General features: G+C 38.4%; 1 protein-coding gene and 1 pseudogene across 4 annotated transcripts in view; one reads left to right on the forward strand and one right to left on the reverse strand.

Moving 5' to 3' along the window:
• Positions 1-22,348, reverse strand: part of KLHL8 (kelch like family member 8) — an 81,983-nt gene that overhangs the window by 30,172 nt on the left and 29,463 nt on the right. For 3 of the 4 annotated variants that reach the window (XM_017860051.1, XM_017860050.1, XM_017860053.1), the window contains exon 2: positions 3,776-4,142. In XM_017860051.1, coding sequence (XP_017715540.1) covers positions 3,776-3,991 — 216 coding nt within the window. In that variant the 5' untranslated portion in view covers positions 3,992-4,142. Of the gene's footprint in view, positions 1-3,775; positions 4,143-15,032; positions 15,097-22,348 lie in introns of those variants that run through there. The other variant, XM_017860052.1, reaches the window with a different exon arrangement.
• LOC108520614 (glyceraldehyde-3-phosphate dehydrogenase pseudogene) lies at positions 15,108-16,140 on the forward strand (annotated as a pseudogene).

Genomic DNA, 22,348 nt, shown 5'->3' on the forward strand with positions numbered 1-22,348 from the left:
TATTTATAAATAATTATATAAATTATAATTTATAAATAAATATATATATTTTTTGGTTTTTTCAACTTTTACTTTAGAATTAGGGGTGCATATGTAGGTCTGTTGCATAGATATATTGCATCATACTGAGATTTGGTGTATAAATGAATCTATAACCTAGGTAGTAAGCATAATACACAACATGAAATAAACAGTTTATTTCAATTCATACCCCCACCACCTTCCCTACCTCCCCCATCTTGTATTCTCCACTATTTTTCCCACTTTCATGACCACGTTTACTCAGTATTTTGTTCCCACTTACAAGTGAGAACAAGTGGTATTTGGTTTTCTGCTTCTTTATTAGTTCACTTAGGATATTGGTTTCCGGCTGCATGTATGTTGCTGCAAATAATGTGATTTCATTCTTTTTTATGGCTGTGTAGTATTCCATAGTGTAAATATAACACATTTTTCTTATCCAATCCACCACTGATGGGCACCTGGGCTGATTCTGTATCTTTGCTATTTGCCAATAGCACTGCAATGAACGTACACATGTGTCTTTTTGATAGAATGATTTATTTTCCTCTGGGTATATACCCACCAGAAGGATTGCTGGGTTGAATGGCAGTTCAACTCCCAGTTCTTTGACAAGAATCCAAACTGGTCTCCACAGTCCACAGTGGCTGAATTAATTTACATTCCCACCAACAGTGTGTAAGTGTTCCCTCCTCTCCACAGCCTTGCCAGCATCTGTTATTTTTTGACTTTTTAACAAAAGTCATTCTGACTGATGTGAGATGGTATCTGGTTTCATTCCTCTAATGACTGGTGATGATGAGTATTTTTTCATATATTTGTTGGCCACTTGTGGGTCTTCTTTTGAGAAGTGTCTGTTCATGTCCTTTGCCCACTTTTTACTGTACCTTTTCTGTTTAGATATGTTTAGATAAACAAATACCATTGGGTTACAAATCCCTACAGTTTTCAGTATGGTAATAGGCTACGCAGGCTTATATCCCAGCGACAACAGGCTATACCATATAGCCTAGGTATGTAGGTTATACTACACATGTAGGCTGTGGTAAGCAGTTCTAATACAGTCATGTGTCACTGAAGGATGGGGATATGTTCTGAGAAATGTGTCAGGTGATTTTATCATTGTGCAAATGTCACAGAGTGTACTTACAGAAATCTAGATGGTATAGCCTATTACATACCTGGGCTATATGGTACAGCCTGTTGCTCCCAGACTACAAACCTGCATGGCCTGTTACTGTACTGTACACTGTAGGCAACTGTAGCACAATGGTAACTATCTGCATATCTAACATATAAACATAGGAAAGGTACAGTAAAAATACGGTATAAAATATATTTTTTAAAGTATACCTGTATAAGGTATTTGCTATGAATGGAGCTGCAGGGCCTGAAGTTGCTCTGGGTGAATTATTGAGTGGTGAGTGAATGGGAAAGCCTAGGACTTTATTGTACACTACTGCAGACTTTACAAACACTGTACACTTACGCTACACTACATTTTAAAAAATATTTTTCTTTCTTTCATGATTAACCATGTCTTACTGTGACTTTTCCATAAACTTTTAATTTTTTTAAAACCTTTTGACTCTTGTAATAACACTTAGCCTAAAACACACACATTGCATAGCTCTACACAAATATTTTTATATGCTTATTCCAAAAGCTTTTTTCTATTTAAACTTTTTTTCTTTTACATTTTAAGCTTTTTTGTTAAAAACTAAGACACAAACTCAGACATTAGCCTGCATCTATACCAAGTCAGGATCATCCATATCACTGTCTTCCGCCTCCAGATCTTGTCCTACTAGAAAGGAGATGACACATGAAGCCGTCATCTCCTATAGTAATAATGCTTTACTCTTGAATACCTTCTGAAGGACCTGCCTAAGGCTGTTTTTACAGTTAACATTTTTTCTTTTCTTGTTTTTTGTTAAGAATCAACTTTCTGCAATTTTTTTCTTTTTTTAAGTAATGTTCTTTTCTTTAGAAGTAGCAGGAGTACACTCTACAACAATAATAAAAAGTACAATAAATACATAAACCTGTAACACAATCATTTATTAGCATGAACAGGTATTAGGTACTATACATAACCATGTATTATACCTTTTACACAACTGGCAATGCAGTAAGTTTGTTTACACCAGCATCACCACAAGCACGTAAGTAATGCACTGTGCTAGGACACTATGATAGCTACAACATTACTAAGTGATAGGAATTTTTCAGCTCCATTATAATCTTATGGGACCACCATTGTATATGGGGTCCATCGTTGACCAAAATGTCCTTACGTGGCACATGATTATACCACCTTTCTGAGAAACATGAAAAAGATTAAAATACTGATTTACTAGCTGAATGGATGAAGTAAAAGGTAATCTTCCTTAAACACAGAATCTTAAAATTTCTTAATACAGAATGCTTACGTGTTAAATATAGGATCACTTTCTCCATTATTATTTTTCTCTTTATCAAATTATGTCTGTGCTATCTTCTAAATGTCCTCCAAAATCATGTGTTGAAACTTAATCCCCACTGTACTAATACTAAGAGGGGGAACCTTTGGGAAATGATGAAATCATAAGGGCTCTGTGCTCATGAATGGATTAGTGCCTTAAAAGAGGACTGGAGGGAACTAGCTTAGGCCCATTTTGTCCTTCTGCCTTCCATGTGAGGACATAGTGTTCATCCCCTCTGGAGGATACAGCAATAAGGCACTATCTTGGAAGCAGAGAGGGCAGCCCTCACCAGACACCAAACTTGCTGGTACCTTGATTTTAGACCTCCCAACCTTCAGAACTATGAGAAATAATTATCTACCATTAGCACAGTGGCTTACACTTATAATCTCAGCTTTTTGGGAGGCCCAAGGCAGTAGGATCATTTGAGACCGAGTTTGAGACCAGCCTGGGCAATATAGCAAGACCCATCTCTAAAAAAAAATTTTTTTTTAATTAGTCAGGCATGGTGGTGCATGCATCTAGTCCCAGCTGCTCAGACGCTTGTGGCAGGAGGACTGCTTAAGCCCAAGAGTTCACCAAAAAGTTTTAATATTTCACTGAGAGATAAGAAGAAAGTACTTTAAATGTGTAATGAGAAACAATCAGAACACAGGCTTTTCCATACTGCTTTATCACTTTTCCAATTTTATTAAAACTGGTTGCTTTAGGAGAACAACATGATCCTATAGATTATGAGCAAAGTTCACTGAGGACTTTCTCATCTAAGGTTAAGTAGACTATATTTCACTATCAGGTGTAGATAAACAATCCCACTTAACAGATGAAAACAATGAAGTAGAGATTGAATTACTGGAATAGAGATATACAGTAAATCACTAGCTGAGTAAACAATCCAAAATTGCTGACTTCTAACTTACTTCTGTATTCAGAGTAAGCAAATACACCAAGTTATTTAAATTCACAAGTGAAAAGCTTATCTGGTCAACAGCAATTTATTAATTTCACTAATAATATTTGTTGTTCCAGGGTTTCAGAACTCTCAGAAGTTAACTAAGAAATAATGAATATCAACATTAAATTAGTACAATAATTTTATCTTATTCTAACTTCTCTTCATTTGCCCTCTATGTCCTTTCTCCTACACTAAAAAAAAAGATTGAGACTAAAAGCATTCCAACTGTATCAACTATGTATAGCAACAAAATTTGCCTTGTGTGGTTACAGAAACCCCATTTCGCATATTACACTGAAGCGGCCTGAGAAAAGTAGAAAAAAGGCAATCTCACCTTGAGTGTGACATCGCAGAGTTCTCCATTTTCATAAAATCGAAGAAGAGAACCATGAAAATCTTTCCAAGCTTCATTTGCTTCAAAAATAAAGGAATCTTCTCCATCACCATCACTAATTGAGGATCTGTTCTTTATTTGCTGGTGCTGTTGTTGCCTTTTCCCCTTTGTAATGTGATTCCTAGCTTGTTTAGTATTCACAGAATCTGAAGCCATTTGCAATATTCCTCTTTCAATATAGCTCTCTTCTCAAACATGCCATTTATTCTTTTTCAAAGGGTAGGGAGAAGGCAGAAGGTAGATGTAGACACTACAATTCAGACGTTTTTCAAAACCCACTCAACTGCCATTGTACAGTTTGCTGTGACTGAAAAATCAATAATAAAACACATAGAGACAAACCAAAAGAAAAAAATTATTGTTAACTATAATTTGTTAATACTATACATGCAAAATAACTATATCAATTATTATTTATAAAAGAACAAAAAACTTTGTTTTTATGCTAAATAACACATAATTCACTTCTGCTAATTATTTTATATCAATAAAGGAACTCCTTTAAAATCCAACAGGAACAACTGATTTGAGCACATGACTTTTGAGATGTGTAATATGCTATCTTCAAAGAGAAAGGCTATGGACTACTAAAATTTTCTATTTTAAATTTTATTTCAGAGACGGGGTTTCTCCATGTTGCCCAGGCTGGTCTCAAACTCCTGGGCTCATGCAATCTGCCCACCTAGGCCTCTCAAAGTGCTGGGATTACATGCTTTAACCACTACACACAGCCATGAACTGAAAAAGTTAAGTTTTGAGACTTAACTCGGATTTTTTTTTTTTTTAGCAGAACAACATGATCCTACAGATGATAGGTAAAGTTCACTAAGGACTTTCTCATCCAAGTGTAGATAAACAACCCCACTTAACAGATAACAATTAAGTAGAGATGAAATTACTGGAATAGAGATATACAGTAAAACACTAATATAGCTGCCTTCCAGCTATACAATTTAGTAATGCAAGGCCAAAACAGAAGGATATTTTGATTGAACTAGGTTCATCCTAGATTCTGAAGTCAGATTATGGTTCTACCACATACCAAATATATGAGCTTGAGCAAATGACAACCCGCTTAGACCTCGATCTCTTCTGTAAAATAGAGATACCACTTAAGGAAACATTTTGAGGATTAGAAATATTGTACTGCCAAACATACGAAATGCTGCACTCTTATAAAGATCTCATTTCATTTGCATTTTCAGATAGAACTTATTAGTATTTACATACCAAATCAAACTTTCCTCATCATCAAAGCATATTTGATGAACAGTCACACCATCAATAATTCTATGCTACAATTCTACTTTGCTGACAAGAACAGAGGATTTCAAGTTACTAATAAATAGACACCTATTCCATCACTCACTGGCTGTGTAATTTTTTTTGAGGCTGTGTAATTTGTAAAACTGAGGCTTTACTAATCCTCAGTTTCTTCATCTATAAACAGGGATACCTATCTCCCTCATGGCACTATCCTGAGAAATACATCAAATACAATAATGAATTTACAAGTGCTTGTTTAAAATATTGGCATTATCAGAGTGGATAGCTCTGCTTATTATGTAGTTTCAGAAAACTGTAAATATTCTAACCAGAACTTTAGCTATATTAGGTTCTTTATTGTTAATCTCATCATTTCCAGCTTTTGACAGAAATCAAAATGGTCAATGTAAGGTTATAGATTATAGTTATTAATGCCTTCTTATGGTTTCTGTGGCAGACATACATGATAGTGATCCTTAATGAGTCATGTCTTCATATAAATCCCTTGCATGCAGGAAGAACCTGTGACTTGCTTCTAATTGACAGAATGTGGGAAAGTGATGAGATGTCACTCTCTTGATTACGTTACATTATAGAATACTGTGTGAGCAGACTGGAGTAAGAAGTTCTCCTGCAGGCCTTGAAAAGCAAACCACCATGGAGACAGCCAAGTAGCAGGGAATTACAGGCAATCCCTAGGACCTGAGAGAGGCTTTCACCTGACAGTCAGTAAAAAGCCAGGCCCTCAATCATACAGCTCCAAGGAAATGAATTCTGCCAATGACCTGAGTAAGTGTGGAAGCAGATTTCTCCATAATTGAACCTCTTCATAATACAGCCTGGCCAATAGCTTTATTGCAGTCTTATGAGATCCTAAGCAAAGGACCCAACTACACTGTGCCCAAACTCCTGATGCACGGCAACTGTGAGATAATAAATGCATATTATTTTAAGCCACTAAATTGTGGTAATTTGTTACACACAATAAAAAACGAATACAGACACCTTCTGTCAGGTCTAAAATGTTATCTGAGGAAAGCATATATAGATATTCTAACAGGCACCAGTCACTGTAATATCTCTTCTAAATTCACATTCCTGCTGCAAAATCAACAAAGAACAGATGGGACAAATAGAAAACAAATAGCATAATCAGGGATTAAAAACTTTTTCTGTAAAGGGCCACAGAGTAGATATTTTTTGACCTTCTGGGCCATATGGGTCTCTATCACAACTACTGAACTCTGTCATTGTAACACAAAAGCAGTCACAGACAATAGTAAATAAATAAATATAGCCATGTTCCAATAAAACTTTAATTATAAAAAAAAAAAAAAAACCACTTAGTTGCCAGGTGTGGTGGCTCATGCCTGTAATCCCAGCACTCTGGGAGACTGAGGTGGGTGGACTACCTGAAGTCAGGAGTTCGAGACCAGCCTGGCCAACATGGCAAAACCCCGTCTCTACTAAAAAATACAAAAAGCCAGGCATGGTGGTGCGCGCCTGTAACCCCAGCTGCTTGGGAGGCTGAGGCACGAGAGTCACTTGAACCCAGGAGGCGCAGGCTGCAGTGAGCTGAGATCACACCACTGCACTCCAGCCTGGGCAACAGAATAAGACTGTGTCTCATAAAATAAAATAAAACAAAATAAAATAAACAAAGAATAAACACTTGGTGAGTGTGATTTAATTCCCAAGCTCATAGTTTGCTGATCCCTGAGTAAGATGTTGATTTAAACGCAACAGTATCAATAATCACATTAAATATAAATGGACTAACCACTTCCAATTACAGGCAGAGACTCAGGAATGCTACTCAGCAATAGGGACAAGCTATTGAAACATGTAACAACCTGGATGAATCTCAAAGTATGCTCAATAAAAAAAGCCATACAGTAGGATTCTATCTATATAACATTCTCAAAATGACAAGGTTATAGAGGTGGAGAACAGATTATTGTTTGCCAGAGGTTAGGGAAGGATGAGAGGAGAGGAGTAGCTGTGGTTATAAATGAGTAGCACAAGAGATACTTGTGATGGAACTGTACTGTATCTTGATCATATGAATCTACACGTGATAACATACACATACACACGAATGCATGTAAAACAGGTGAAATTTGAATAAAATAGACAATGTATCAAAGTCAATTTCCTAGTACAAAAGTTATACAAGATGTTATCACTGAGGGAAACTGGGTGAAGGAAATATAAGATCTATTATTTCTTAGCATTGCAAGTGAATCTACAATGGTCTCAAATAAAGACTTCTTTAAAAAGAAAGATTTTCAGATTGGATAAGAAAAAGCAAAATCCAACTATCAAATGCGTACAAGAAAAAAAACCTACTTTAAGTATAAAGACACAGTTAAAGGAATAGGATAGAAAGAAGACACACCATGCCAACAGTAACAACAACAACAACAAAACCCTAAAGAATTTTTTTAAAACTGAAGAGTAGCTATAATATCAAACACATAAAATTGTTAGTGATAAAAAACACTATATAAAAATATCATATGCAAAAGAAAGCAGTTGGACCCTTACTTTACACCATATACAAAAATTAACTCAAAATTCATTAAAGACCTAAATGTAGCCCTGAAACCATAAAATGACTAGATTTGAAACCATAAAGCTACTGGAGGAAAACACATGGGGAAAAGGCTTCACAACATTGAATTTATCAATGATTTCTTGTGTATGACGTAAAAAACACAAGCAACAAAAGTAAACACAGACAAACGGGACATCAAACTTTAAAACTTCTGTGCAGCAAAACAATCAATCAATAGAGAAGAAAAGGCAACCTACAGAATGGAAGAAAATAGTATTTGCAAATATATACCTGGAAATGGGTTAATATCCAGATATACAAAGAACTCCTACAACTCAATTAAAAAAAAAAAAAAAGAACCCAATTTTAAAATGGGCAAAAGGTTGGGTGCAATGGCTGGTGAATGACTGTAGTCCCAGCCACTTGGGAGGCTAAGGTAGGAGGATCACTTGAGCCCAGGACTTCAAGGTCAGCCTGGACAATACAGCAAGCACCTGTCTCAAAACAAAACAAAACAAACAAAAACTAAAAACATGCCAGGTGTGGTGGTTCACTCCTATAATCCCAACACTGGTAAGCTGAGACTGGAGGACTGTTTGAGCCCAGGAGTTCGAGATCAGCCTGGGCAACACAGACCTTGTCTCTACAAAAACAAAACAAAAATTAGCTGGATGTGGTAGCATGTGCCTATAGTCCCAGCAACTCAGGAGGCTAAGGTGGGAGGATCACTTGAGCCCAGGAATTCAAGGATGCAGTGAGCTGTTATCATGCCACTGAACTCCAGCCTGGGTGACAGAGTGAGACTCTGCCTCAAAAAAAAAAAAAAAAAAGGAAAAGGACTTGAACAGACATTTCTCCAAAGATGATATACAAATGGCCATGAAGTACAGCCCTTACTCAGTATCCTCAGAAGACTGGTTGCAGAATCCCTGCAGATACCAAAATCCATGTATCCTTAAGTCCCTTATATAAACTGGTATGGTATTTGCATATAATCTATGTACATCCTCCTACATATTTTAAATTATCTCTAGATTACTTATGATACCTAAGACAATGTAAATGCTATATAAATAGTTATTATATTGTATTTTTAAAATTTGTATTATTTTATTGGATTAAAAATATTTTCAATCCATGTTTGGTTAAATCTGGGGATGTGTAACCTGCAGACACTGACAGTCAACTGTATATAAAAAGATGTTCAATATCATTAATCATCAGGGAGATGTAGATCAAAATCATGAGATATCACCTTACACTTGTTAAGATGGGGAAAGAAAGAAGTGTTGGCAAGGACTTAGAGAAACTGGAAACCCTTTCTACTGTTGGTGGGAATGTAAAATAGCTTCCATAGCTGCTTTGGAAACAGTATGGATAGTCCTCAAAAAGTTAGAAATAGAATTACCATATCCAGCAATTCCACTTCTCGGTACATATCCAAAAGAAGTGAGACCTGGATAGCAAAGACATATTTGCACACCCATGTTCACTGTGGCGTTATTTACAACAACCAAGAGGTAGAAGCAGCCTAAATGTCCATCATCAGATAAATGGAAAAAGAAAATGTGACTTATACATACAATGGAATACCACTGAGATTCAAAAAAGATGAAAATCCTGTCATATGTTACAACATGGATAAATCTTAAGGACGTTATACAAAGTGAAATAAGCCAGAAACAAAAAGACAAGTTCCACTGATTCCACTTATATGAGGCATCTAAAGCAGTCAAATTCATAGAAAGTAAAATGGTAGCTGCCAAGAGGGGTGGTAAGAAGAGTTATTGTATCGTTTCAGTTTTGCAAGATAAAGTTCTAGAGATCTGTTGGACAACAATGTACGTGTAGTTAACACTACCGTAATGTACACTTAAAAATGGTTAAGATGGTAAATTTTATGTTGTGTTTTTCACTGCAATAAAAAAAGACACTGCATAATGATAAAAGTATCAATTCCCAAAGACATACTATAGTCTAAATGTGCATACACCTAACTTCAAATCTTCAAAATACACAAAGCAAAACCAAAAACAACTAAAGGGAGAAACAGATAAATCCACAATTACAACTGAAGAGATTTCAACATTCCTCTTCAGTTACAGGACTAGTTAGCAGAGAATTAGCAATGACATAAAACAACAGAACACATCACCAACCAATTGGATTTCACGGGTGCTTATAGAACACTCCTCCCAACAACAGCAGAATATACATTCTTTTCAAGTGCACCTGGACCTATATAAGCCATACCCTGAGTCAATAAACAACCCTAAACAAATTTAAAAGAAATTACATTGTATAAAGTGTAGTCTCTGATCATATGGAATTAAACTAGAAATAAGTAATAAAGACAACAGAAAACTCTCCAAATGCTTGCAAATTAAATGCACACATCTAAATAATCCATGGAGCAACGAGGAAGTCTTAAGAGAAATTAGAAATTTCTTCGTTAAGTTAGTTCTTAACAAAAATGAAAATATAAAATATCAAAATATCAAAATTTGTAGTCTACAGGTAAAAAAGCGGCTTAGGGGAAAGTTTAGAAAATTAAGTGCTTACATTTAAAAAAAGTATTAAAGCAAAACAATTAGCCAGGCATAGTGGTGGTCACCTGTAGTCCTGCGGTCGCCTGCAGTCCCAGCTACTCGGGAGGCTGAGGCAGGAGAATGGCAGTGTGAAACCGGGAGGCAGAGCTTGCAGTAAGCCAAGATCGCGCCACTGCCCTCCAGCCTGGGTGACTGAGCGAGATTCCGTCTCCAAAAACAACAAAACAAACAAACAAACAACAACAAAAAAAAACCCGAAGTATTAAATCAATATTCTAAGCCTTTACTTTCAGAAACTAGAAAAACAACAAAATAAACTCAAAGCAAGCATAAGGAAATAAAAGCACAAACAAAATAACATTGAAAACAAAACAATAGATAAAATCCAAACCAAAAGCTGTTTTAAAAGATGAACATATTTTAGTAGAGACAGGGTTTCAGCATGTTGGCCAGGCCCGGCTCAAACTCCTGACCTCAGGTGATCCACCTGCCTCGGCCTCCCAAAGTGCTGGGATTACAGGTGTGAGCCACTGCACCTGGCCTGTTGATCACCAGAATTGATAAACATCTGGCAAAAAAGGCACGGAGGGGAAGACACCTGTCACCAAAATCTGTAATATCAGAGACTATCATTACAAACGCTACTGGCATTAAAAAGGTAAATAAGGTGAATACTATGAAAAATTCTACATACATAAATGTGATAACTTAGATGAAATGGACCAATTCCTCAAAACCCACAAACTACCAGAACTCACCCAAAAGACAACCTGAGCATTGCTACAACGATTAAAGAAATTAAATCACAGTTTGAAAAGCAATCTTCGAGCCCAGATGGTTTCACCAAATTCTACCAAACATTTAAAGAAGAAATAGCCTCAACTCTACAAAATCTCTTTCAGAAAATGGAAGAGGCGAAAACACTTCCCAACTTATTTCATGAGATAAGCTATTACTCTGATACCAAAAACAAAGATAGTACAGAAAAGGAAAACTACAAATCAATATCCCTCATGAATACAGACATAAAAATCCCCAACAAATATTAGCAAATATAATCCAGCAAAACATAGAGAATGATCACGACCAAGTAGGATTTATCCTAAGAGTTTATGCAAGGCTGCTTCAATACTCAAAAAAATATAGTCTACCATATTACCAGCATATTAAGCCATATTAAACCACCACAACAACATACTAAAGAAGAAAATCCACATAGGAAGTAAAAGTTATCTCCAGTGCAATAAAGCAAGAAAAAGAAAAGGCAAAGATTAGAAAGAAATAAAACTGTCCCTATCAGCACACATAATTGTCTGCGTAAACCATTCCCAAGGAACAGCTAGAACTAGTAAGTTTAGCAAGGTCACTAAAAACAAGGTGAACATAGCTGGGCGCGGTCGCTCACGCCTGTAAACCCAGCACTTTGGGAGGCTGAGGTGGGCGGATCATGAGGTCAGGAGATTGAGACCATCCTGGCTAACATGGTGAAACCCCATCTCTACTAAAAAAACACAAAAAATTAGCCGGGCATGGTGGTGGGCGCCAGCTACTCTGGAGGCTGAGGCAGGAGAATGGCGTGAACCCGGGAGGTGGAGCTTGCAGTGAGCTGAGATGCACCACTGCACTCCAGCCTGGGCGACAAAGCGAGACTCCGTCTCAGAAAAAACAAAACAAAACAAGGTGAACACACAAAAAATTAATCATACCATAGCACACTGTAGCCTGGTACTTCGAGCTACTGCACCTGGCTATAGTTTCATATAGTTTCTGATGCATTTTATATAATGTATAAAATATATTTTTATGTTATATATGTAACTACACCTAAAACAATAAAACTTTTTGAAGAAAACATAGGAGAAAAACTTCCTGACTTGGGGTCAGGCTACTAGTTGTTAAATATGAAAGAAAAAAACTGCTAAAATGGACTCCATCAAAATTAAAACCTTTTGCTATGAGAAAGACCCTATAAGAGAATAAAAAGACAAGCTCCAAACCAGGAGAAAAATGTTGGCAAATCACATATTTGACAAAAAATTTACATCCCAAATATATAAAACTTTCAAACTTAACAGTAAGAAAAACAACTCAATTAAAATATGGACCAAAGACTTAAGACACTTCACCAATGAAGATATATGGATGGAAATAAGCACACAAAAAGATGTTCAACATCACTGCCATTAGGTAAATGAAAATTAAAATAATGAACCAGGACCAGTGGCGTGCACTTGTAGTCTCAGCTACATAGGATGACTGTTTAAGCCCAAGAGTTCAAAGTTGTAGTGCACTACCATCCGATCATGTCTGTAAATAGCCACTACACTCCAGCCTAAGCAACACAGCCCCTGCCACACCCCCATACACACACCCCACAATCATAATGAAATACCACTACACATCTATTAGAACGGCTAAAATAAACAATAATAACAATACCAAGTGCTGGTGAGGATGTGAAACACCTGGAATTTTCATATACTGCTGGTGGCAATGCAAAACAGCATCACTGTTCTAAAAAACAAAAGGTGGAAGTTTCTTACACAGTTAAACATACTCTTACACTATAACCCAGCGATCTGACTGCTGGCAATTTAACCAAGAAAAATGAAAGCTCATGTTTGCACAAAAACTTGTACATGAAAATGTATAGCAGCTCTAGTCGCAATTGCTAAAAACTGAGAATAATCCAAATAACCTTCAACAAGTGAATGGATAAACAAATGGTGGGTACACCCATACAATAGAACACTACCTCACAACAAAAAGGAACAAACTTGGTACATGCAACAACCTGGATGAATCTCAATGGCTGCTGAGTGAAACAGGCCAGTCTCAATAGGTTACTACACATTCTATGATTCCATTTATATGATATCCTCAAAAGGACAAAATCATAGTGATGAAAAACAGATCCGTGGCTGCCAGGGATGAGGGGCAGGGAAACAGTATGACTAAAAGGAGATGACAAAAAGAGTTTTATGGGATGATGAAACTATTTTGCATCTATTTCAAATGTTAATTTAAAACTGATTTGGGTGACGATTAGACAAATCTATACATTTGTTAAAATTCATGGACTTATACCCCAAAAATGTCAATTTTGCTTTAAGATAAAAAATAAAATGGAAAAAAAGAAAGTTGCATTCCAACATACTCATGATAAAACTCAAAAGACACAAAGCAATATAATCATAAGCCACTCTACTGCTTAAGGGATCAATTAGCCCATAAAATAAAATGCAAACGCCGGCCAGGCACAATGGCACATGCCTGTAATCTCAGCACTTTGAGAGGACAAGCTGGGAGGATCGCTTGGGCCCAGGAGTTTAGACCAGCCTGGGCAACAGAGTGAGATTCAGTCTCTACAACAAATTTTAAAATTAGCCACGTGTGGTGGCACAAACCTGTAGTCCCAGCTACCTGGCAGGCTGAAGTGGGAGGATGGCTTCAGCCCAGGAGGTTGAGGCCACAGTGAGCTGTGATCATGCCTCTGCACTCCACCCGGGGTGACAGAGCAAGATTCTCACTCAAGAAAACACACACACACACACACACACACACACAATAAAAGCAGACATCATCAGCATCACGATAGAAAACACTATCTGCCATCACTGTTCTATCTGAAGAAACTGAGGCACAGTGAGATGAAGTGAAGCCCAAGTAAGTGGTGGAGCCAGGATGTGAACCTAGGCAGCAGGGCTCCCAGCCTGTGCTATTAACTACCACACTACTGTTCAGAGCACTTTATAAGTGAAATATAATTACAGAACAAAATATATGAAAAACCAAGGTCCTTATCTTCTCCCTCACTATACTTTTAGATTCCCCTACTTTTACAAGTAGCAACACCATTTTTTCAGTTACCCTACTTCAAAACGTGAGCCATATTTGACTCTTCTCTCCACTTTCCCAACCTATCCACTTCAATTCTCCTGGATTCTGCTTGGAAAAATCTCTATTCATCCATCTCTTTCTTCCTATTATCATTGAACTCTATTCTGTCTCACTGTACTCTAGTTCAGATCCATATATTAACCTGGATTGTAATGACTTCCCCTAACCAATCACCACATCCCTCCTTCCCATCACTGAACATCGATCAAGGATTAGATGCTGCTAGATTTATCTAACTCTAATTGTCCTTTCCAAACTGCTTAATGTATGTAGTTCAGCTTACCCTGGCATTCAAGGTCCTCATTGCTCTGGCTCTAGTCTACCTTCTTTTTCTCCGTTCATTTTTTACATCAAGTAGGGAAAGGGTGAAATAAGACGGAAAAACTACTTATTAAACCACTGTGCACCACCTATTTTGGCAGAAATCTTAAATATACTCTTGGTTAAGCATCACCTCATAGATGGTTCTAACATCCCTGACTTGCCCAAGGCCACACAGCTAGAAATGGTGGGAGATGGGGCTTCAATCCAGCTGTGATTAAGTCCATTCTTTTTCCACTATATCACAGATAATTAATTATTCAGTTTTCCTCAAAGGTATTTGCAAGTGCTCAAGCTGTTCCTTGTGAGGGAATGATGTCAAGGCCCAGCTTAAATAATTCCTTTTTATGAATTATTTTCTAATTCTCCCAACGGGATGTGATCTTTCTCATGAACCCCCATAGTACGCCATATTTCTCCGACTTGTTCACTTTCTTTCTTTTGTATTTTAGACTTGCCTGCTTAACACAGTGTACTCTTTCTTGAAGACTGTGTCTTAACAATATCTATGTATTTGCCCACAATGAGCCAGAGTCATGAGTGGCTGAATTAACACGATCTCTATGGGTGGGGTTTTTTTCCCCAATGTAAAAAACTGGGTCACCTTGGCTCTCTGCTCCTCCCATTCGACAGACAGCCGCATCTTCTCATGCACTTCCAGCTGCATCCCTGAGGTACCATGGTGAAGGTGAAGGCCAGAGTCAACGGATTTGGTTGTATTGGGTGCCTGGTCACCAGGGTGGCTTTGAACTCTGGCAAAGTGGATATTGTCGCCATCAATGACCGCTTCATTGACCTCAACTACATGGTCTACTTGTTCCAGTATGATTTCACCCATGGCAAATTCCATGCAACGTCAAGGCTGAGAATGGCAAGCTTGTCATCAGTGGAAATTCCATTACCATCTTCCAGGAGCGAGATCCCTCCAAAATCAAATGGGGCAATGCTGACGCTGAGTACGTTGTGGAGTCCACTGGTGTCTTCACCCCCATGAAGAAGGCTGGGGCTCACTTGCAGGAAGGAGCCAAAAGGGTCATGAATCTCTGCCCCCTTTGCTGATGCCCCCATGTTCGTGATGGGCATGAACCATGAGAATTATGACAACAGCCTCAAGATCATCAGCAATGCCTCCTGCACCACCAACTGCTTAACACCCCTGGCCAATGTCATCCAAGACAACTTTGGTATCGTGAAAGGACTCATGACTACAGTCCACGCCACCACTGCCACCCAGAAGACTGTGGATGGCCCCTCTGGGAAACTGTGGCGTGACGGCTGTGGGGCTCTCCAGAACATCATCCCTGTCTCTACCAGTGCTGCCAAGGCTGTAGGCAAGGCCCTCTCTGAGTTGAACGGGAAGCTCACTGGCATGGCCTTCTGTGTCACCACTGCCAACGTGTCCGTCATGAACCTGACCTGCCGTCTGGAAAAACCTGCCAAATATGATGACATCAAGAAGGTGGTGAAGCAGGATGCCTCTCAAGGGCATCCTGGGCTACAATGAGCACCAGGCTGTCTCCTCCGACTTCAACAGCAACACCCACTCTTCCACCTTCAATGCTGGGGCTGGCATTGCCCTCAACAACCACTTTGTCAAGATAATTTCTTGGTATAGTGATGAATTTGATTACAACAACGGTGTGATGGACCTCACGGCCCACATGGCCTCCAAGAGTAAGACCACCAGACCACCAGCCCCAGCGAAAGCATGAGAAAAGAGAGAGGTCCTCACTGCTGGGGAGTCCCTGCCACACTCAGTCCCCCACTACACTGAGAATCTCCCCTCCTCAGTGTCCATGCAGAACCCCTGAAGAGGGAGGGGCCTAAGAGCCCCACCTTGTGTGTACCATTAATAAAGTCCCCTATGCTTAGCCAAAAACAAACAAACAAACAAAAAACTAAACTAAACAAAACCAAAAAAAACAAAAACCTGGGTCAACTCTTATTAGTCTAGTGAGTCTTCTTCTTCTTCTTTTTTTTTTTTTAGGCAGGGTCTCACTCTGCCACCCAGGCTGGAGTGCAGTGGCGCAATCTCAGCTTTTCACAGCCTTGACCTCCCAGGCTCCAGCAATCCTACAGGCGTGTAACCACCATGCTGAGCTAATTTTTGTATTTTTTGTAGAGATGGGGTTTTGCCATGTTGCCCAGGCTGGTCTTGAACTGTTGGACTCAGGCCATCTTCCCACCTGGGTCTCCCAAAATGCTGGGACTACAGGCCTGAGCCACTGAGCCCGGGAGTCTTCATTTTGTCATGCCATATTTTGTGTCCTACATGAGTATTATGACAGCAGGTATCACTAATATCTTATTTTTAAATTTTACTAAGTTAAAATGCATACAATTCAAAATGACCATATACTTTTTCCCCTTACATCAAACTACTCTAGCTCTATCTAGTGAAAGTTTTATTATTGTTGTCACAAAATGTTTTCATTTGTCAGCGTACCATTTCTATGAAAAGGGTTTTAATAAATATTCGTTTTTATAAAATTATTTTTACATTTGAATTCAGATTTGGGCAGGACACAACAGCTCACAATCTGTCTATACAAAATTCTCTTAAACAACTTTAAAAAATCTATTATATATAATAGAACAGGAAGACAGGAGCCAGAAAAGACTGCTTACTCAAAGACTATTCACTCTGCCTAAGGAACTCAGTAGACTTTAGGACTTATAAAGACTATATATTAGTATCAAGTAAAAATGTAATTCAGCCTAAACTCCAGAATTTAAACAACAAGAATTTTTTAAAAAATACGCCTAAGATTCTGATTCTTATGGAGAAAAATAAATGATATTCCTCCTTCCTCAAATATGTTAAAAGATTAAAAGCACAAAACAAGAGAGAAGAAAAAAAATGGACATCCGTGGTATGTCATTGTCATAACATGCTACAGATGTCCATTTCTATCACACGCTGGCATGTTATGACAATGAAGCGGACAGCAAGTTGATTCCTTTTTTTTTTTTTTTGGCTCCTCTAAGTGCCAGTAAAGGCATATCGATCAACAAAATAGGAAGTTATGAAGAGAAAACACTTCAAACAGAAGCAGACAGGTTTATGGTTCAATGCAAAGCATATGTAACAAAACTAATATATTTTTATACGTAAACATTATTTACAATGAATTACAGAAAACAGGACTGATAGCAAAAGCTTAAAGATCCTATTATACTAAGCCAGACCACCTTATTCTCTTTCTCTAGCTTCCTTTGTACTCACAATTTCTATCACATTTAGCATGTGGTATCAGTATGTAATACCATTACACTGAATACTGTACTAACTCACTTTATACTGTATTATCCTCATAACTCTTTGCAGCACAGTGACTGTGTTTTCATATCACACATTAATCAAAAGACTACTAAACAGAAAGAAGAATTCCAAATGGCACTTGGTGTTCTGTTTTGTTTTTTTTGTTGTTGTTCTTGTTTTTTTTTTGAGGCAAGGCCTGGCTCTATTGGCCCAAGCTGGAGTGCAGTGGCACAATCTCGGCTCACTGCAACCTCCGACTTCCGGGCTCAAGCCATCCTCCCATCTCAGCCTTCTGAGTAGCTGGGACTACAGGTACACACCTCCACACCAGGCTAATTGTTGTATTTTCTGTAGAGATGGGGTTTCGCCATGTTGCCCAGGCTGGTGGTGAACTCATCAGCTCCAGCAATCTGCCCGCTTCAGACTACCAAAATGCTGGGATTACAGGCATGAGCCACTACGCCCAGCCCCAAATGGCACTTTGAAAGCACCTCTTTAAAAACTCAATGCCAGGTGGGTGCGGTGGCTCACACCTGTAATCCCAGCACTTTGGGAGGCTGAGGCAGGTGGATCACCTGAGGTCAGGAGTTCCAGACCAGCCTGGCCAACATGGTGAAACCTTGTCTCTACTAAAAATACAAAAATTAGCCAGGCGTGGTGGCAGGCAATCCCAGCTACTTGGGAGGCTGAGGCAGGAGAATCGCTTGAACCCGGGAGGTGGAGGCTGTGGTGAGCCAAGACTGCTCCACTGCACTCCAGCCTGGGTCTACAGAGTGAGACTCTGTCTCAAACAAACAAACAAAAAAGTACAAATAAAAATAAAAAACCTCAATGCCATAATATAATTGCTGCTGCAGTACTCTATTAGACACAATCTTCTTTAAAGTAATTTTAAAGAAGATATTCTATAATTCAATTTGATGAAGATTTTAAATGATATTAAATATTATATTTTATAGCAGTATCTGATTAGTTTTAGAGCTACAACTGAAAGCTGATGGAAGATGTGTGTACATTTACCAAAATCAACTCTTGCATATTTATGAAATAATAATTGGCTGGGTGCAGTGGCTCATGCCTGTAATCCCAGCACTTTGGGAGGCCGAGACGGGCAGATCACAAGGTCAGGAGATTGAGACCATCCTGGCTAACACGGTGAAACCTCATCTCTACTAAAAAAAATTAGCCGGGTGTGGTGGCGGGTGCCTGTAGTCCCAGCTACTCAGGAGGCTGAGGCAGGAGAATGGCATGAACCTGGGAGGTGGAGCTTGCAGTGAGCCGAGATCACGCCACTGCACTCCAGCCTGGGGGACAGAGCGAGACTCTGTCTCAAATAGTAATAACAATAATAATAATTTTAAAAGTTATTTGACAATTCAGTTAGGTGAAGACTTTGGATACAAGAAGATTATATTTTATAGCAGTATGTGATTAATTTTAGACCTACACCTGAACGTTGATGGCAGATGTGTGTGCATTTACCAAAATGAACTCTTGCATACTTGTGAAATAACAAAATGGCAAACCCCACCTCATGTTCTATAGAGCAAAACTTGAATGTGTTTAATTTTCCACATACTTTGGGCTATTTTACACCTCTGCCTCCTTTCAGGCTTTCTACTCTTTCTGAAATGCCCTTTATCACCACTCTCTCCTGCTAACTCTTGCTCATCTTCTAAGACTCAGCTCAGGTTCATCTGCTCAAGAAGGCCATCCCTAAAAATCTTCCCTATTCCTAGTGTACTTCCTCTGTGCTCCCACAAAAATCTGGTATTTTTTTTTTCATTGTACTTACCACAAAGAATGTCATACTCAATTTTTGGTCAAATTTAAAATACTTATTACTTATAAGTGCCTATTTACCACTAGTCTTCTCTGTAATACTACATAAGCCCCTAAAGTAGAGGCACCGTCTGTCTTCACTGCTATTACTCCCATGTTCAGTAAACACATATAACACAATAAACAAACAGAAGTACTTAAAATATTTTTACAATGGATGAACAGATTATGAACACTAGAGATTTTTCTATTATAATCCAAATCAATGTATGCTTAAATAATTTTAACTAAAGTAACACTGTGCATAAGACATTTACTTCAATTTTTGAATCACTTTATTTCAAAGGTAATACTCTTCTTAAAATTTCCATTTTACTTTTAAGTCAGGAAAAAAGTAGGCTATACTCTATTTCCTTTTTATTTACATTTAAAATTTTGAGTCAAACAGTCCAAAATATACCAATAATTAAAGGAGAATCTGCTGGTTTGAAAAACTATATAATAGCTTCAATAGTTCCTACTGAAAGTATACATGACTTCCAACAAGTTACTGCTGTGACTTTAAAAAAATGTTTTTCTTGGCCAGGCACAGTGGCTCAAGCCTGTAAACCCAGCACTTTGGGAGGCCAAGGCAGGCAGATCACTTGAGCCCAGGAGTTTGAGACCAGCCTGGACAACAAAGCAAAACACAATCTCTACAAAAAATACAAAAATAAGCTAGGCATGGTGGCACACGCCTGTGGTCCCAGCTACTTGGAAGGCTGAGGTGGGAGGATCACTTGAGCCTGGGAGGTGGAGGTTGCAGTGAGCCGAGATCACTGAGTTGGAAAGAATAATTTCCTAATTGGAAGTCAGGGTGTGCTGAAACTCAACACTGATAGGAGAGCCAATGGAGAGATCTAGTAGGCTACTGGAAAGACTGATAAGAGAGGTCACTGGTGCTAAATTCAAAGTTATAGCTAAACTTAGGTGTGAATTAGATGCCTGAAACAGCTCGATGTCAGAGTCCTCCTTTAGACAAATGTGTTCTTGAAGAATAACTGAGTAGAGACCAACAATAACATGGCCTTCAGTTAGTAGTACAGCAACACTGTCTGCCTAAAACTATCCTTACATATAGAAAAAAGGCAGATTATAATGAAAGGGAAAATGATCAATGAGATTATTAAAACATCCTTATTAATCAATGAAATTAAATATTGGCAAAGACAAAAAAAAACTGTAATCCCAGCACTTTGGGAGGCCGAGACGGGCGGATCACGAGGTCAGGAGACTGAGACCATCCTGGCTAACATGGTGAAACCCCGCCTCTACTAAAAAAATACAAAAAACTAGCCAGGCGAGGTGGCGGGCGCCTGTAGTCCCAGCTACTCGGGAGGCTGAGCCAGGAGAATGGCATGAACCTGGGAGGCGGAGCTTGCAGTGAGCTGAGATCCGGCCACTGCACTCCAGCCTAGGCGACAGAGCGAGACTCTGTCTCAAAAAAAAAAAAAGACAAAAAAAATAAAATTGGTAGGGCTGTCAGGAAATAAACACTCTCACATTGCTGTTCATATAAGCTTTCCCAGGTTCCATTTAGCTAAGATATCCAAAATCTTTTTAATTTACGTGCCCTCTCATGTACCAGTTCCACTTATTAAAAAATATCTTGATGACTTACGTTGTGAGTTATACAACCTAGTAATTTTTTGAAAACTGAAATGCTTAAAACAACCAGTTACCAATGAGCTGGGAGGACTGCTTGAGCCTACTAGGAGTTCAAGACCAGCCTGAGAAACATAGTGAGAGCCATTCTTGACAAAAATTAAAAAATTAGCTAGGTGTGGTGGCTTGCACCTGTAGTCCCAGCTACTCGGGGGACTGAGGTAGGAGGATCATCTGAGCCCAGGGAGGTCAAGGCTGTAGTGAGTCATGAGCTTGCCACTGGACTCCAGCCTAAGCAACAGAGTGAGATGTTATCTCAAAAAAAAAAAAAAAAAAAAAAAAAAAAAAAGTTGTTCTTAACAATAGCACTTACAGTCTTTACAGTCATGTGCTGCATACCAGTGTTCTGGTCAACAACAGATGATGATGGTGACCAATGCATAGATGATAGTCCCATAAAATTGTAACACTTTATTTTTGCTGTACCTTTTCTGTTTAGACACACAAATAGGTAACCACTGTGTTACAGTATTGACTATAGTATTCAGTACAGTAACATGCTATACAGGTTTGTAATCCAGGAGCAATAGGCTACACCACATAACCTAGGTGTGTAGCAGGCTATACCACCTAGGTTTGTGTAAGTATACTCTATGACGTTTGCACAATGACAAAATTGCCTATTAACATGTTTCTTAAGAGTGTATCCCCATCCTTAAATGACACATGCAATATTAGATACGACTATTATCAAAGTCTGCTTGTTAAATACTAATGTCATTTCTAGGGTCTATAAGCAACATTTTCACTACATTGAATACTTTGTAAGATGTTTATTTTGGGATCTGTTTTATTAAAACAGAATTCCATTGACACCTTACAGTAATCATTTCCTTGTTTGAACTGGGCCACTTAGTTTATCACAGTCATAGTGGTCTAAAAGTCTAGTATAAAATAGTAAAAGAAAGATCTTGAATTTTACCTAAATATGTGAACTACATGCGTGAACCTTAAGAGGGGCCTATATTACTCATTATTTTTACTTGAGAATGTCAGAGAAGTGACAGGGCTGTACTTAAGATAACAAGGCCTACTAAAAATTAATTTATCAATAATTTGTTGCCAAGTATCAAAGTATGGAATACTTCACACTGGATGTCTGAAATCCAACGAAAAGCACAAAGCTGAATACTTACTGAAGGGATAGCTATGCCAACCAGGGACCGACCCTC

The sequence above is a fragment of the Rhinopithecus bieti genome, unplaced genomic scaffold (genome assembly GCF_001698545.2).
Source record: "Rhinopithecus bieti isolate Rb0 unplaced genomic scaffold, ASM169854v2 scaffold_52099, whole genome shotgun sequence".
NCBI lineage: Eukaryota > Metazoa > Chordata > Mammalia > Primates > Cercopithecidae > Rhinopithecus > Rhinopithecus bieti.